Here is a 14,348-nt window from a genome sequence, read left to right on the forward strand (position 1 = left end):
CCAACCAGAGGCTCTGGGGGCTCGTGTTGATGGGCAGATGCATCACTCGCTGGGATTCGAGGTGTTGAAAGGGGAAGAGCGGCGGGGTGTGGTGGGGAGCTTGCACCGCACGTCTGGGGGTGCGTATGCAGGCGGCGGGGGGGACGGCGACAATTGCACGTGCCGGGAGGTATGCGGTCGCCACCCGGGCCCCGATGGCGCGCCGGCGGGAGGGAGCAGGAGGGGGTGGGGAGCAGAGTTCTTCCCAATCCTCGCCCCATGGTACCAGTGCTGTGAAAATGCAAAACAGCTGGAGCTCGTTGGTGCTGATAATTACAGCTATAATGAGACAACAGAAAACTTATTCTAATTGACCCTTTTGGGGTGGAGGGGGAGGGACAAGGAGCCTCTTGTTTAGCTGCAGCTTTCTGCAGAGGTTGTGATACCCACCGAAATCTCTTCCTCTCCTCTGCCGGGCCTTAGCGCGGCCTCCGGGGTCTGTCTGTCTGTGGGTTTGGGGGTCTGTCTGTCTGGGCCTGGAGCTGCGTGGATGTATGTCGCATAGCAAGGAAGCCATTGGAGTGGTGCAGGGGTGTCTGTGCCCACACGTGATGTGCAAGGGTGTAAATGTGTGGAAGCAGGGATGTCCCTGTGTGTGGAGAGGGATTGTGTCCGGAATGCATGTAGGATCGGTGCATTTCTGCTCTGGGTGTATGGTGCATGGGCTTCTGGCATGTGCATGGATACCTGGGGTGTGCGTGTGTGTAGGTGTGGGTGGGCGTGTAGATGTGTGTTCTCATGAGGATCTGGGTGGGTTCTGGTTGGGGATGTGGGTTGGGTTCTGGTTAGGATCTGGATCAAGTTCAGTTTGGGATCTGGGTTGGGTTCTCATGAGGATCTGGGTGGGTTCTGGTTGGGGATATGGGTTGGGTTCTGGTTAGGATCTGGATCAAGTTCAGTTTGGGATCTGGGTTGGGTTCTCATGAGGATCTGGGTGGATTCTGGTTGTGATGTGGGTTGGGTTTGGGTGGGGACGTAGATTTCCCATACGCACTAGCAGGAGGGCAGTAAGTGGTAACTCAGCAGGTCTTTTCTAGCTACAGAGAGTCCGATCCACGCTAGGTGTGTTAACCCCGGGACACTATCCCATCTCCCCACCTTGCTCCCCCACACCTGATGGCATCACCTCTTCTCTGGGGCTTCTCCTGGACCTCAGCCGTCATGAACAATAACGAGCGACCCCACTTCCACCCCCTGCTCTGCAGGTATCAGCTCCGTAAAATTGTGGTGGACAGTGCGGCAGGGCCCTGGGGCAACTGCACCGTGGTCTTCCTGGGCTCCAACACCGGCACCGTCCTCAAGTTCCTGATCAACCCCAACATCAGTGCCAGCCCCTCGGCCGTCAGCGCCGGGAGCCAGAGCCTGCTCCTGGAGGAGTTCGAGACCTACCACCCCGGCAGGTAGGCACGGACACGGCCTAGGCACGGCTAGCGCTCTCGGAACAGGGGCGCCCAGGGGCTGGGAATGAAGTTAGGATGGAGGGGTTTGGGGAACATGCAGTGGGCTTTGGGGACCCAGAGGTGCCAATCAGAGAGCGGGAAATCCCCTGGGGATGGGCATGGGGTGAGCACCTGGGCAGATGGATCCGAGTCCCGGTGATGCTAAGGTGAGTCACTACGGCTTTCTCACAGCAGCAGGCAGCCTTGTCTGTGCCCACCTGGGGAAACTCTCCCCAACTACCTGGTGTTACACTCCTCAGCTCCTACTCGTGTGCACTGGCGCGCCCGGTCCCTTGCGTCTGGGCACCCGCAGCGCACCCCAGGGTACTGGCTTCATCTCAGTTCTGCCCTCTCCCCAGCGCAAGGCGTGTAGACGTGTCTGTAGCAATCCCAAAGTGAAGTGTATTGCACAGAGCTTGAGACAGAGGCTCAAATAGCAGCAAGTACAAGGATTTGGAAACGTAAGAAAAACCGAAAACCCAGTCTACAGTCTATACCTAGTAACAAGCAGCTTTCCTGTCTAGCAAGGTGTTTCTCACCCAAACAGTCAGTCCGTGCAGCGCTTGTCCAGCCCAGAAATGGATAAAATCTTGTGCCCATGGGCGGCGAGTTATATACACTCGTGGTGCCTGGGCTCCAGCAATATTCAGGGGCCCGGCTCCACCAATGTTTGGGGCCGGGTCTCTCCCGGGTGTCCCCCGGCCCCACTTGCTGCCCCCGCTCACCTCCCCCGGGCCCCGGAGCCTGCAGCTCACACTGACTCTGCTCTGCCGGCTCCCGGCATCAACTGCGGTCCGCTGCCGCAGGGTCCTCGTGCCCCCCATCCACTAATGGCAGGGCAGGCTGCCCTTACCCTGCCCTTCTGCTCTAGCCCTGAGCCTCTCCAACGCCCCAAACCCCTCAGCCCCAGCCAGAGCCCTCATCCCCCCGCACCCTAATCCTCTGCCCCAGCCCTGAGCCCGTGCCTGCATCATGAACCCCTCATCCTCAGCCCCACAGCCCTCACCCCACACCCCAACCCTCTGCCCTAGCCCTGAGCCCCCTCCCACACCCCAAACCCCTCATCCTCAGCCCCACAGCCCTCACCCCACACCTCAACCCTCTGCCCTAGCCCTGAGCCCCCTCCCACACCCCAAACCCCTCATCCTCAGCCCCACAGCCCTCACCCACACCCCAACCCTCTGCCCTAGCCCTGAGCCCCGCCCACACCCCAAACCCCTCATCCTCAGCCCCACAGCCCTCACCCCACACCTCAACCCTCTGCCCTAGCCCTGAGCCCCCTCCCACACCCCAAACCCCTCATCCTCAGCCCCACAGCCCTCACCCCTGCACCCCCTCCTGCCCCCAAACTCCCTCCCGGAGCCTGCACCCCTCATCCCCTCCTACGTCCCCACCCCCAGCCCAGAGCCTACACCCAAACTCCCTCCCGGAGCCTGCACCCCCTCCCACCCCCATACTCCCTCCCAGAGCCTGCACCCCTCATCCCCTCCTGCACCCCCTGCCCCAGCCCGGAGCCTGCACCCAGCACCCAAACTCCCTCCCAGAGCCTACACCTCAGACCCCCTCCCCCACCCAAACTCCCTCCCAGAGCCTGCACCCCAATCCCCAGCCCAGGGCCTGCAGCCCAGACCTCCTGCCCCCACCCAAACTCCCTCCCAGAGCCTTAGGCAGGTGTGGGGCAGAGTTGGGGGGGGCGGGTTCTGGGCACCACCACAATTTCTACAAACCTGCCACCCAGGCTTGTGCCCTCTCTTCTCCTGCAGTTACAGACTCTTGTCTCTTGCCCCGGGGGGTCCCCGAGTCCAAGACTTTTCTTGGGGTACTTGAGTCTCTGTAAATCCTCAGGCTGAGACAGTAAACTCAGGGCGGCTGATTCAGTCAGACAAGCTTCACTTCAGAGCTAATCTCCTCCCTGTTACATCTCTCTCCGACGATGTCCTCTCCCAACCTCTCGCCCTGACCATGGCGAGCGGCGAGTTCTTAGTTTTCGGCAGAGACCGCGCACGCCTGTGGTGAACGAGTGAGCCGATGGTGTGACACGAGCAGGTCTCTGTCACGGTCTCCCACGTCATTCTCAGGCCCTGGTGCAGAAGTTGGATTCCGAGGGGGTCCGATTCCTAGTGGCTCCCACACGCACTCGGAGTTCACCTAGGGTGACCAGACAGCAAGTGTGAAAAATCGGGACAGGCGGTGGCGGGTAATCGGAGCCTATATAAGACAAAGCCCCAAATATTGGGACTGTCCCTATGCAATCGGGACATCTGGTCACCCTACGTTCACGTTTCGTGCCCCTTCCCCTCCATGTCCACCCAACGCAGGGTGCGATCAGTCCCCGGGTCTCAAACGTCCCTGACAGCGACGCAGAGTGAATCCCTCCCCCCCCCATCGAGGGACACCCCCCCCCAATCTCCTGCAGCACAAAAGGACCTCGGTTTCCTTGCCTGACTTGGCACTTTCTCAGAGGTGGGGGCAGGAGCTTGGGGCTTTGGTTCTGTTCTCTGCCCGTTGGGAAGGATGCCAAAGGTCCCTCCGCCCCGTGCCCTCCTGGGGACCTGTCCCAGTCGCACGCTGGCCACTCCCCACAGTGGCAGCCCAGGGCCAGGGCGGGCGGGCTCTCCTCCGGGACGTGGGGCGGACTGAGATTTCCCCCGGGTCTGTCTGCAGGTGCGGCCGAGACAACGAGGACGAAAGGAGGCTCTTGGGCATGGAGCTGGACAAAGCCACGGGCTCCTTACTGCTGGCCTTCCCGCCGTGCGTGGTGAGGGTGCCCACTGCCCGATGCCAGCAGCACTCGGGCTGCATGAAGTGAGTTTCTCGCCCTCGGCTCTTGCCACCACAGCTCAGTGGCTTGGGGTGGTGAGTGGGCGGGGTTTGGGGTGGTGAGTGGGCGGGGTTTGGGGCGGTGAGTGGGCGGGGTTTGGGGCGGTGAGTGGGCGGGGTTTGGGCCGGTGAGTGGGCGGGGTTTGGGGTGGTGAGTGGGCGGGGTTTGGGGTTGTGGGCGGGGTTTCTGTCAAGTCCACCTGCCCCACAACAGACAAACTTCTCCCTGGTTTTGCATTGAAAGCCCTGAGAAGGTGGCGACATCACTTGTTTGGGGGTTCAGTCTGGCTATACCTTTCTCTTTGGGGTCGGGGCATGAACATAACAGCAGGGGCAGGAGAGGTTCAGACCCACCCTCCCGCAACGTGGGATCACCCTGGCTCTGCCCCAGAGCCTTTTCCCCAGCTCTGGGCCCCGCTGTCCCAGGACTGTGGTTCGGGGGGAGAGAGAGGGGTGAGTTCCCCTTGTCGGAGCCAAGCTGCCCCGCAAGTAATGCCACCTATCACAGGTGGTGAGGCCCGAGGGCCGGTGCCCACGTCCTCGCCCACCACATTCCCCTGCCTCATTATCAGAGCCCGAGACGCAATTACTCAGAACGTCTCGGCTTCATACCTGCCTCCTTAGGGAAGCTCCTGGCAAGTTAAAGCTCTGGCTGCTGGGAAGGGACTGAGCCCAGGGCAGTGTGGGATTTTTCCAGGACAACCACCACTGAAGAATCAACCAGATGTATGGGGGGAGAGGATTACTCCCGCCCTCCAGCTGCAGCCTTTGTCCATCAGCTCCCGGGCTCTGCTGCATGGGGTGGGCAACAGGGGGCCTCCGGGGTATTCTGGGCCCCTTCCCTGCCATCAGCTCCAGCTCAGTCGATGGCCAGCTGCCCACCTGAGCAGACGTGGCCTCCGTCCCCTGAAGCTGAGAGTCGATCAAGAGCTGAATGAAGCAGGGGACCCCATGTTAAAAATAGCGTGTGGTCCTTAGAGACGGGACCCTAACGCAGATGCACTAGGGCTCTGGATTGAGGTAACACGGGCGTTAATGCTGCCACCTCCTCCCTTGGGAGGGCTGGGCTGTGTAACGGAGCTTTTGGGAGGTAATTCTTTGTATGCGGCTGCATCTGGAGCCCTCCCCAGAGATCAGGGCCCCGCTGTGCCAGGCGCTGCACGTAGAGCGAGAGACAGTCCCTGCTCGTACGGGCTCACGGACAACACCAAAGGTGGGAAGGGAAACAGAGGAAGTGACTTGCCCCAGGTCCCCCAATAGCAGAGCTGGGACGAGAACCCAGGTGTCCTGAGATCCTGGCCAGCCCACGCTGCCTGTATACATGCCAGCCCGGATTCCTTCGTTATTAATAGTCAGTGCCCTGGATGCAGCCTTCTCACGAGTCACACCCAGGTTTACAAAGAGCCTGTGAACCAGGATCTTTGCCGTGTGACCTCGCTGGCTCCAAGGGGCCTACGCCAGGCATAGATTTGGCCCAGTAGGTGTGAAATTCCCCCGCTCAGTGAACTGTCCCACCCCGACTGCGGACCAGGCGCCCGCGATCCACCGTGCCGGGACGCGGACTTCTCTAACCAGCCCCTCTTTCCTGCCGGGTTTCAGGAACTGCCTCGGGAGCCGGGACCCCTACTGCGGCTGGACCCCCGAGGGCTCCTGCATCTTCCTGGAAACCAGCACCAGGTAATGCTGGCCAGCGAGGACCCCTCCAGGGCTGGGGATGGGGAGCCGCCTTGGTGGGAGTTGGCTGCTGCAGGTGATGCTGGGTGAACAGCCCTAGAGCCCGGGGAACTGTGCGGAGCTGGGGCAGCCCAGGCTGTGGGATGAGCCTCCACCTCTCTGCCCTGATACTCTGCCTCCACCCTGATCTGGAGGGGCCACCTCCCTGCGTCTTTGGCCTCTCTGCTGAGCCAGCCAGCCTGGGGCACCACTGATTGCGCAGGTGGGGTTTATGCTGCGACCCTACTAACAGCTGGGCTGAGAACCAGCAAACTCATCTCACACCCAAGCCCCGTCAGACGGTAACGGCGTGTGGTCCCCACCAGGCGGGGCAGGAATTCGGTGCCCAAGTGAGAGGTTTTGCCCGGAATTCTGCTGCCGAAAGGATCCTGGGATCTTCTTTCTCATGCAGCATCTCAGCCCTCTCCCTTCCGGAGACCCCGTGTCCCTGCCCCTTGCTAGGCGTCTGGGGATAAAGGAGAGATGCTCAGAGGCCAGCAGCCCCTCGGGGTGTACTGGGGAGTAGCTCCCTCCCGGGGTGCTCCATGGACATAGGGCTGGCCCAAGCCCCAGATTACGGAGAGGGGAGGGATTTGCCAATGGGGCCTATTTGTTATGCTTATAAGCACACAGGATCTTTTTAAGGGGAAAAGGCAATACGCCGTGTTCATTGAAGATACAACTAGCATATGTATTCAATCACACACACACACACACACACACACACACACACACACACACCCCGCCAGTTGATGTTATATTTACCAGTCCAGGTCAACCCAGTGGCCAGCTAGGTTGATCACCGGTAAGGAGGAGCCGGGTTCCGTCGCTCTTGACAGGCTGCTCCGGGGAAGTCTTGGCAGGACAAACCCAAAGTTTCATGGCAAGGCGCCCTGTTTGGATTGTGATTTTCCTTCATTGGGACCAACGAGTTTTGCACAAGCGCTTGTTTTCTTAAATTGTCCTTCTCCTTCTTTAGCACAGCTACTGATAGGTGCCTGTCTCATCTTTAGAGTCGTCAATCTGCCCTCCTCTGACATTTCACTAGGGGCGTGTTGCAGCCTCTTGGCGCCCTTGCGTCTGTCTCCGGTTCCTCCCCAGACCCACACTTCTCTTTTAACACACACACTTTTTATTCACACACAAAACAGAATTAATTTGCGCAGAACATTTGGAACAGGGACATCAAGTTGCAACGCAGAAGAAAACAATCCTGGCATTCTTGGACTTATTTTTTAAATGCTAAACCGACAACAAATGGGTGACCCTCAAAGGTCTGTCACTGCCTTGAAATCAGCACAGGCACAAATTCTGGGGCCCATTAGGTCATTCCGTTCTGCGATTCAAAAAGGGGGGCTGGCAGGATATGATCAAATCATACACCCCTACATTTAATACATGCTACATTCTTATTCTTTAGCCTTTATTCTAAATTATGTAAAATACAAACATAAAATCCTACTGCTACATATTGAGACCCGGAGCACTGATGGGGGACCATCCACCGAGCATCACCCATCCCCTGGGAGCACTGAGCCCTTTGTTCTGCTGCTGCGTGCCCGGCCCGAGCTGAGCACCCCCCCACCCTGGGGCATGTCATTTCCATTTGGCATCACTGGGGCAGGTGAGGGGGGTGGAGGATGGAATTCCCTCCTCCGCAGGAATCGGGCCAGGGCCCTGGGGCTGTCTCCTATCCCGGGATCTGTAATGACCAGACTCGGTTCCACGTGTCAGCTGCCATGGGGCCCCCCAGCAGCCCAGCCCAGAGCCCCTGTGGCACAGCGCCCCCTAGCACTACACTGGGGTCTGCCCTGACTGCAGGGGTGAAGTCAGCCCCCCTCCTATTCCCAACCCCCTCCTCGCCAACACTGTGCCCTGCATTGGCTCAGATGGGAGAGTGCCCGCCCCTTAGCACTCTGGGTTTGCTGGGTTTGGTTCCCGGCGCAGGAAGCCCAGAGCCAGCAATGAGCTGACCGCTGGCCTCTCTCAGCCTGGCATCCCCCCCCCACCCCCCCCCCGGGCAGCAGCCCGTTTCCTCCCTCTGACTGATCTCTTCCTTCCTTGTGGCCATCCTGCAGGGCTGTGTTCGAACAGGACATCGCCGGAGGCAGCACCTCGCACCTCGGGGAGTGTGAGGGTAAGGAGCTCCCATGCTCGCTGGCGGGGGGAGGGGGACGACTCACAGGGGAGGACAAGCAGCTGGTCTGGGCAGGGCACTGCTGTGGGGAAGCTCACACTGCCAGATCCCAGCTTGCACTGTGGTCCCGGTCTGAGCCATGCTCTGCCCGTCGGACTCTCTGCTTCCCGGGCGCACGGTGCCAACATGCCAGGCAGCCTGGCTCTGGCAGTGCCCGCTCCCCGCTCACCCGCTCCTCCTTCCCCCCAGGGCTGATAACCGAGAGCTTCGTGGAGGAGCCAGACGGGCTGGTCTCCGTGAATCTGCTGGTGATCTCCTCCGTGGCTGCCTTCGTCATCGGGGCGGTGATCTCCGGCTTCAGTGTGTGCTGGTTCATCGGGCACCGGGACCGCAAGGAGCTGGCGCGCCGCAAGGACAAAGAGAACATCCTGGCGCACAGCGAGTCGGTGGTGAGCGTCAGCCGGCTGGGCGAGCGCCGCGCCCGCGGGGGCCAGCCCGAGAACCTCCTGGCCCCGCTGATGCAGAACGGCTGGCCCAAGGGGCTCCTCAAGGTGAGCCAGCACGACCTGGACTCGGGGGTCCTGCCCACCCCCGAGCAGACCCCCCTACAGCAGAAGCGCTGCCCCAGCAACCTCAAGAACTGCAGCTGGGAGCAGAGCCACAACCTCATCAACGCCTCCATCCGCGAGCCGCCCTGCGCGGGCTCCTCCGTCATCCTGCTGCACTCCAGCCACGCCCAGGTGCCCCACCACCTCCGGGCCGGGCGCGTCATCCCCATCTGCCACTCCATGCTCATGGACCAAGAGCTGGAGGACGAGGCGAGCGACTCCTCCGTGGACATGCACTACCTGCCGGCGAGCGGGGCGCGGGAGCGGGGCGAGGGGCCGAGGGGCCACCAGCAGCCGCCCCCTTCCCACCGGCCCAGCTTGGGCAGGAGCTCCTGCGGCGAGTTCCCCGTCACGCCGCACGACAGCCCGGACCGGCGCCGGGTGGTGTCGGCGCCGAGCGGGGAGGCCGGGGACGGCAGCCACTGGAACCCTGACAAGCTGAATTTCAACAGCAACAACGCCGCCAGACAGGCGGCCGCCCACCTCAAGAGGAACCACACGTTCAACAGCGCGGAGAACCCGGGGGTGTACAGCCGGCCCGCCGGGCCCCCGCAGGCCCCCACGCTGGGCAGCCAGCACACCCTCACGGACCTCAGCCACCTCCTCAAGTACGGCATCGAGCGGACTCCCTCGGTCAAATAGGGGCCGGCCGGGGAGGGGGTGTGGTTTGCTTTTAGAGCCTCCTCTTCGGGGCGGGGTTTCAGCAGAGGGGGCGGAGCCTAGGGAGCCTCGCTCCCGTCCAGGGAGACACGCCCGAGACCCCAGGTGTCTCCAGCAAATGACTGTAGGGGGCGCCGGAGAGGAGCCGGTTGTGGGGAGGAGGGGGGGGGGTCTCTGCGTTTGCTCTGGCAGCTGGTGCTTCCTCACTGGACTCTTCTCCGTGAACCTGCCCCACTCGCTCCTTCTTTTCGGTGGCACCTAGGCAGGATTGGGGCCCCTCCAAGCAGGATTTCGGCATCGCCGTAGCTATAACGAAGCAGCGCGAGGGGGTGGAAGGCAGCTGGCTGGACAAGGCCCCGGTGACCCTGGGCCCCCTGCCCCGCCCGGCTCGTCACCTCCTCGTTTTTGTACTGTAAATGGTGGGGGGGGGGTGAGGTCTTCTTGCTCCTTGACACCCCCGGCGCCGAGCGGCCTCCCCCGGATCTCAGAGTTCTCAGCTCCCCTCTGTTCCCCCCGCCTGACACGGCCAGTGCCCAAAGTCCCCCTCTGCCTCTCGCTGGGAGGGCGCAGGGCCTGGGTACCCCTGGCAAGGGCTGGGCCCGTTCCGCCACTTGCGGTGGGCAGCACCCCTTCTGCCCCATGCTGGCAGGGATGAGACGGGTGCAGCGCCCCCTCTGCCCTGCTCTGTCGGGGGGCAAGACCCCCTCTGTCTGTCCCAGGACAGGGCTTCTCTTGCGTGGTCAGGAAGGGCTGCGAATCCGGCCGGTTGGCTTCCCACTGGGATCTGGCGTGGTGCCAGTGGCCGCTCCACTGGTGGACCAGCAAAGAGAGGGGGGGACCCGCAGGAGTGTTTTCTTCCCGCCTGGCTGGGGCCGATCTGTCCCGGCTCCCCGATGGCTCGTCCGGCTGCCTCTCTGCAGACAGACCAGCACTTTACCCGTCACCCCTGCCGGGCAGATGCCAGCGGATGGCATTGGGCTGACACTGCAGCAAGGGTACCGCTACGCTCCCCAAAACCGCCCATCCTCCTTCCCTTTGGCATTTCCTGATACTGCCCTCCCCCCGCAGCTCCTCCGCAACCCTAACGAGGCGCCTCTGAACTGGCTGGTGAAACGGTTCCCGGCTGCCTCCCCACAGCCGCGCGGTGCCGCCGGTGGCTCCATCGCCCCCGTGCCTTGATGCAGTCGGTCACACGCCGCCCGATTCCAGCAGGAGCTGACTGCGGGGAGAGGGGGCAGAGGATTGGCACAACCGTAGCCTTGGGGAGTGGGGATTCCCCCGGGTAGACAGGAAGCGGGGGTGTCTGTCTCTGCAACAATAGGAAGCACAATCTTTTTGTCCTTGTTTTAAGCCTGTTTGGGGGCTGGTTTTCTACCACCCGCGAGGCGGGAAGGGGCCCCGGGTGTGCGGCTTGCTCTGGGGCGGCTCGGATTCCTTGGGGGCTTCCAGGATCGGATCTTGGCCTGTTTGTATTTTTATTTTATTGCGGGAGGGGGGGCGGCCTTTCTTTTTCTTTCCTTTCCTCTGTCACGAATTGCACAATCCCTCCAGCGTGGAGGCGTCTCTCGGGCCAGGGATCAGGAGCGTTTCCGGCTGTGGCAGGGCAGCGGGTGGGGCGTTGCCAGCAGATCTCCGCCCAGGGTCCCCCACCTCCACCCACCCGCAGCCAGGCGGGGAAGGGGCTCTCCGGGAAGTCTGGCTCCTGCCCCCCTCTCACTAAAGCACAGATTGGCGCCTAGCTGCTGGCTCCGATCCCGGGCACGGGGAGCGCGCGATAACGCGGGCACGCGTCGGCGTGTCTGTGTGCGCGCCTGGCGCTGCCCCCTGCGGGCACCCAGCCAGCCTTTCCGGGCCTGAGCTGCGATTTGCCGGGGTGCCTCCAGCTCTCATCTTCCCCGAGGTATTGGGGCTGGTTCTCGTCTACACTCGCTCCTGGTGGTGGCTAAGCCGGTGGAGCAGCTCCCTGGGCGGTGGGGACCAGTGAAGATTGCAGGGGATGGGGCTGGTTCAGATGGTCAACCCAATGCTCAGCTGCTTCTCCCAGCCTCGCTGGGGGTGCAGAGTCACCAGGGGGTGGGGGATTCACTTGCTCCCCAGGTACCCTGCACCCCACTCAGACCACAGAGCTGACAGGGACGGCTTCCCCCGCGGCATTTCGGCACGTCCCGCCACAAGCACAAAAGCCACTGAAACGAGGTGCCCAGCCCCCTTGGGGCCACAGGCTCTGGCTGGGGGTGGGAGCCGGGTTCCTGTCCTCTCCGGGCCTGTTAGCTGGAGCACTGGGTCCAGGGGCAGATCCTGCTGCTGGGTCCCCTCTGCCCACTGGGGCAGGCAGGGCCTGAGACCCAGAGCCCAGTGAAGAGGCTCTGCCTGGAGGCTGGACCCTCTGGCAGCGTGGGGCCAGGGCCAGGAAAGACACCTGAGGGAGGGGGTGACCGCCTGGGTGCTGGAGGGGGAGTGGAGGCAGGCAGCAGGATGTGCCCGCTGGGCTGCGAGAGGTAATCTGGAAGCAGCTGGCCCCCTTCCTCGAGCACAGAGCCGGCCTGCAGCCTGCCCCCAGCACGGCTCTCGCCTGGCACCGGCTTGGGGCTGGAGCTCCAGGCGAATGGGGGCTGCTGGGGGCTGGGCGAATCCGGCCACTTCCGTTAGGGGCCTGAATGGGAGCTGAGCTCTTGTGACAATCAGGCCAACAAGGCCTGCACCCCCGGGGGGGGCGGCGTATCCCACGCCCAGGCCACAGCCCCGTGGGTGCGGTGTATTCCACGCCCAGGCCGTGGCCCCGTGGGTGCGGTGTATTCCACGCCCAGGCTGCGGCCCCGTGGGGGGCGGCGTATCCCACGCCCAGGCCGTGGCCCCGTGGGGGCGGCGTATCCCACGCCCAGGCCGTGGCCCCGTGGGGGCGGCGTATCCCACGCCCAGGCCACGGCCCCGTGGGTGCGGTGTATTCCACGCCCAGGCTGCACCCCCGGGGGGGGCGGCATATCCCACGCCCAGGCCGTGGCCCCGTGGGTGCGGTGTATTCCACGCCCAGGCTGCGGCCCCGTGGGTGCGGTGTATTCCACGCCCAGGCCGTGGCCCCGTGGGGGCGGTGTATTCCACGCCCAGGCTGCGGCCCCGTGGGTGCGGTGTATTCCACGCCCAGGCTGCGGCCCCGTGGGTGCGGTGTATTCCACGCCCAGGCCGTGGCCCCGTGGGTGCGGTGTATTCCACGCCCAGGCTGCGGCCCCGTGGGTGCGGTGTATTCCACGCCCAGGCCGCGGCCCCGTGGGGGGCGGCGTATCCCACGCCCAGGCCGTGGCCCCGTGGGTGCGGCGTATCCCACGCCCAGGCCGTGGCCCCGTGGGGGCGGTGTATTCCACGCCCAGGCCGCGGCCCCGTGGGGGGCGGCGTATCCCACGCCCAGGCCGTGGCCCCGTGGGGGCGGCGTATCCCACGCCCAGGCCGTGGCCCCGTGGGGGCGGCGTATCCCACGCCCAGGCCGTGGCCCTGTCGGTGCGGCGTATCCCACGCCCAGGCCGTGGCCCTGTCGGTGCGGCGTATCCCACGCCCAGGCCGTGGCCCCGTGGGGGCGGCGTATCCCACGCCCAGGCCGTGGCCCCGTGGGGGCGGCGTATCCCACGCCCAGGCCGTGGCCCCGTGGGGGCGGTGTATTCCACGCCCAGGCCGCGGCCCCGTGGGGGCGGCGTATACCATGCACAGGCCACGGCCCCGTGGGGGCGGCGTATCCCAGGCCACGGCCCCGTGGGTGCGGTGTATTCCACGCCCAGGCTGCGGCCCCGTGGGTGTGGCGTATCCCACGCACAGGCCACGGCCCCGTGGGGGCGGCGTATCCCACGCCCAGGCCGTGGCCCCGTGGGGGCGGCGTATCCCACGCCCAGGCTGCCGGCCCGGTTAGCCTGCACCTGGACGGATCCTGCCCACACGCTGCCCAGGCCAGCTTAAAATGGCAGCCAAAGCTCTGGGAAGACGGTGACTGCTCAGCAGGGCTCCTGCCCGTCCCGCTGCGGAGCCTGGGTCCCGCTGGCCAGGCCCCCCTGCTTTCCCAAGGGAGGCTGGGGGGGCCGGGTCCCCGCCCTGGGGAGTTTGACGAGGGAGCAGAGCCAGGCCTGGGGGAAGAGGGGCGGGGACCGTGGTGCCGCGGAGGGGGACAGGACAGCTGTGATGGGCTCCGCGGAAAGGGGCGGGCGTCTCTAACTGCCCCCGGGGGGAGCCGGGCCTGCAGGCCGCCCGCTCCCCACCACTGTAAATAAGGTGTGCGAGGCATGCGGCCCTCAAGGAGCCGACCCACTGCCAAGCGAGTGGGCCAGGACGATGCCAGTTCTCTTGTGACCTGTGCCCCCCTGTGACCTTCCTCCTTTTAACCTGTGCAGGCCATGCATGCTGCAGCCGTAAACTCTTCTCTGTATAACTCGGGAGTTCCCCCTGCCAATAAAGTTCTGTTTACAAGACTGGACACCCCCGGCCCCCCTCCAGCGTCGCTGTCTTTTCTCGCTTTCGTTTGCCCCGGGGCTTCCCCAAGGGTGGGAGGACGGGAATCCACAAAGAACCAGGCTGTGGCGTATCCAGCTCTGGGACGAATCCAGTGGGAAATGCCCCTGGCACCCAGGGCTGCCGCCTGTGCCAGCTTGACTGCCATGGCCAGTGGGCTGAGATCTGCTGTGACTTAAAGGCAGTTTGCAGTGCAGTAGCTGAGAGCAGCAACTGAAGGACCGAACGCAGGGCCGGGGGGAGATCCCCACCCTGTGGTGCCCCATCCAGATGGAAGATCCCACCCACAGAGCAAGGGCCAACTTCCCCTACCACCGTCACTAGGGGCCAGCGTGTCTCCTTCAGGCTTCAGCTTCTCCATGGGCAGCCAGTCATGCTGGTGGCCCATCTCCCGACCAGCTGGACTCAGGGCAGCTGGCTCAGTCCATGTGAGCCCCAGAGCGA

At 63.7% G+C, this 14,348-nt stretch overlaps 1 protein-coding gene across 2 annotated transcripts in view; it reads left to right on the forward strand.

Annotated features, from left to right (window-relative positions):
• Positions 1-12,235, forward strand: part of SEMA6B (semaphorin 6B) — a 91,264-nt gene extending 79,029 nt beyond the window's left edge. For both annotated transcript variants that reach the window (XM_044998865.1, XM_044998867.1), the window contains exons 13-17: positions 1,245-1,439; positions 4,143-4,283; positions 5,898-5,975; positions 8,090-8,148; positions 8,398-12,235. In XM_044998865.1, the coding sequence (XP_044854800.1) occupies positions 1,245-1,439; positions 4,143-4,283; positions 5,898-5,975; positions 8,090-8,148; positions 8,398-9,398 (1,474 nt within the window). In that variant the 3' untranslated portion in view covers positions 9,399-12,235. The remainder of the gene's footprint in view (positions 1-1,244; positions 1,440-4,142; positions 4,284-5,897; positions 5,976-8,089; positions 8,149-8,397) is intronic.
• The last annotated feature ends 2,113 nt before the right edge of the window (positions 12,236-14,348 follow it).

The sequence above is a fragment of the Mauremys mutica genome, chromosome 24 (assembly GCF_020497125.1).
Source record: "Mauremys mutica isolate MM-2020 ecotype Southern chromosome 24, ASM2049712v1, whole genome shotgun sequence".
Taxonomy (NCBI): domain Eukaryota; kingdom Metazoa; phylum Chordata; order Testudines; family Geoemydidae; genus Mauremys; species Mauremys mutica.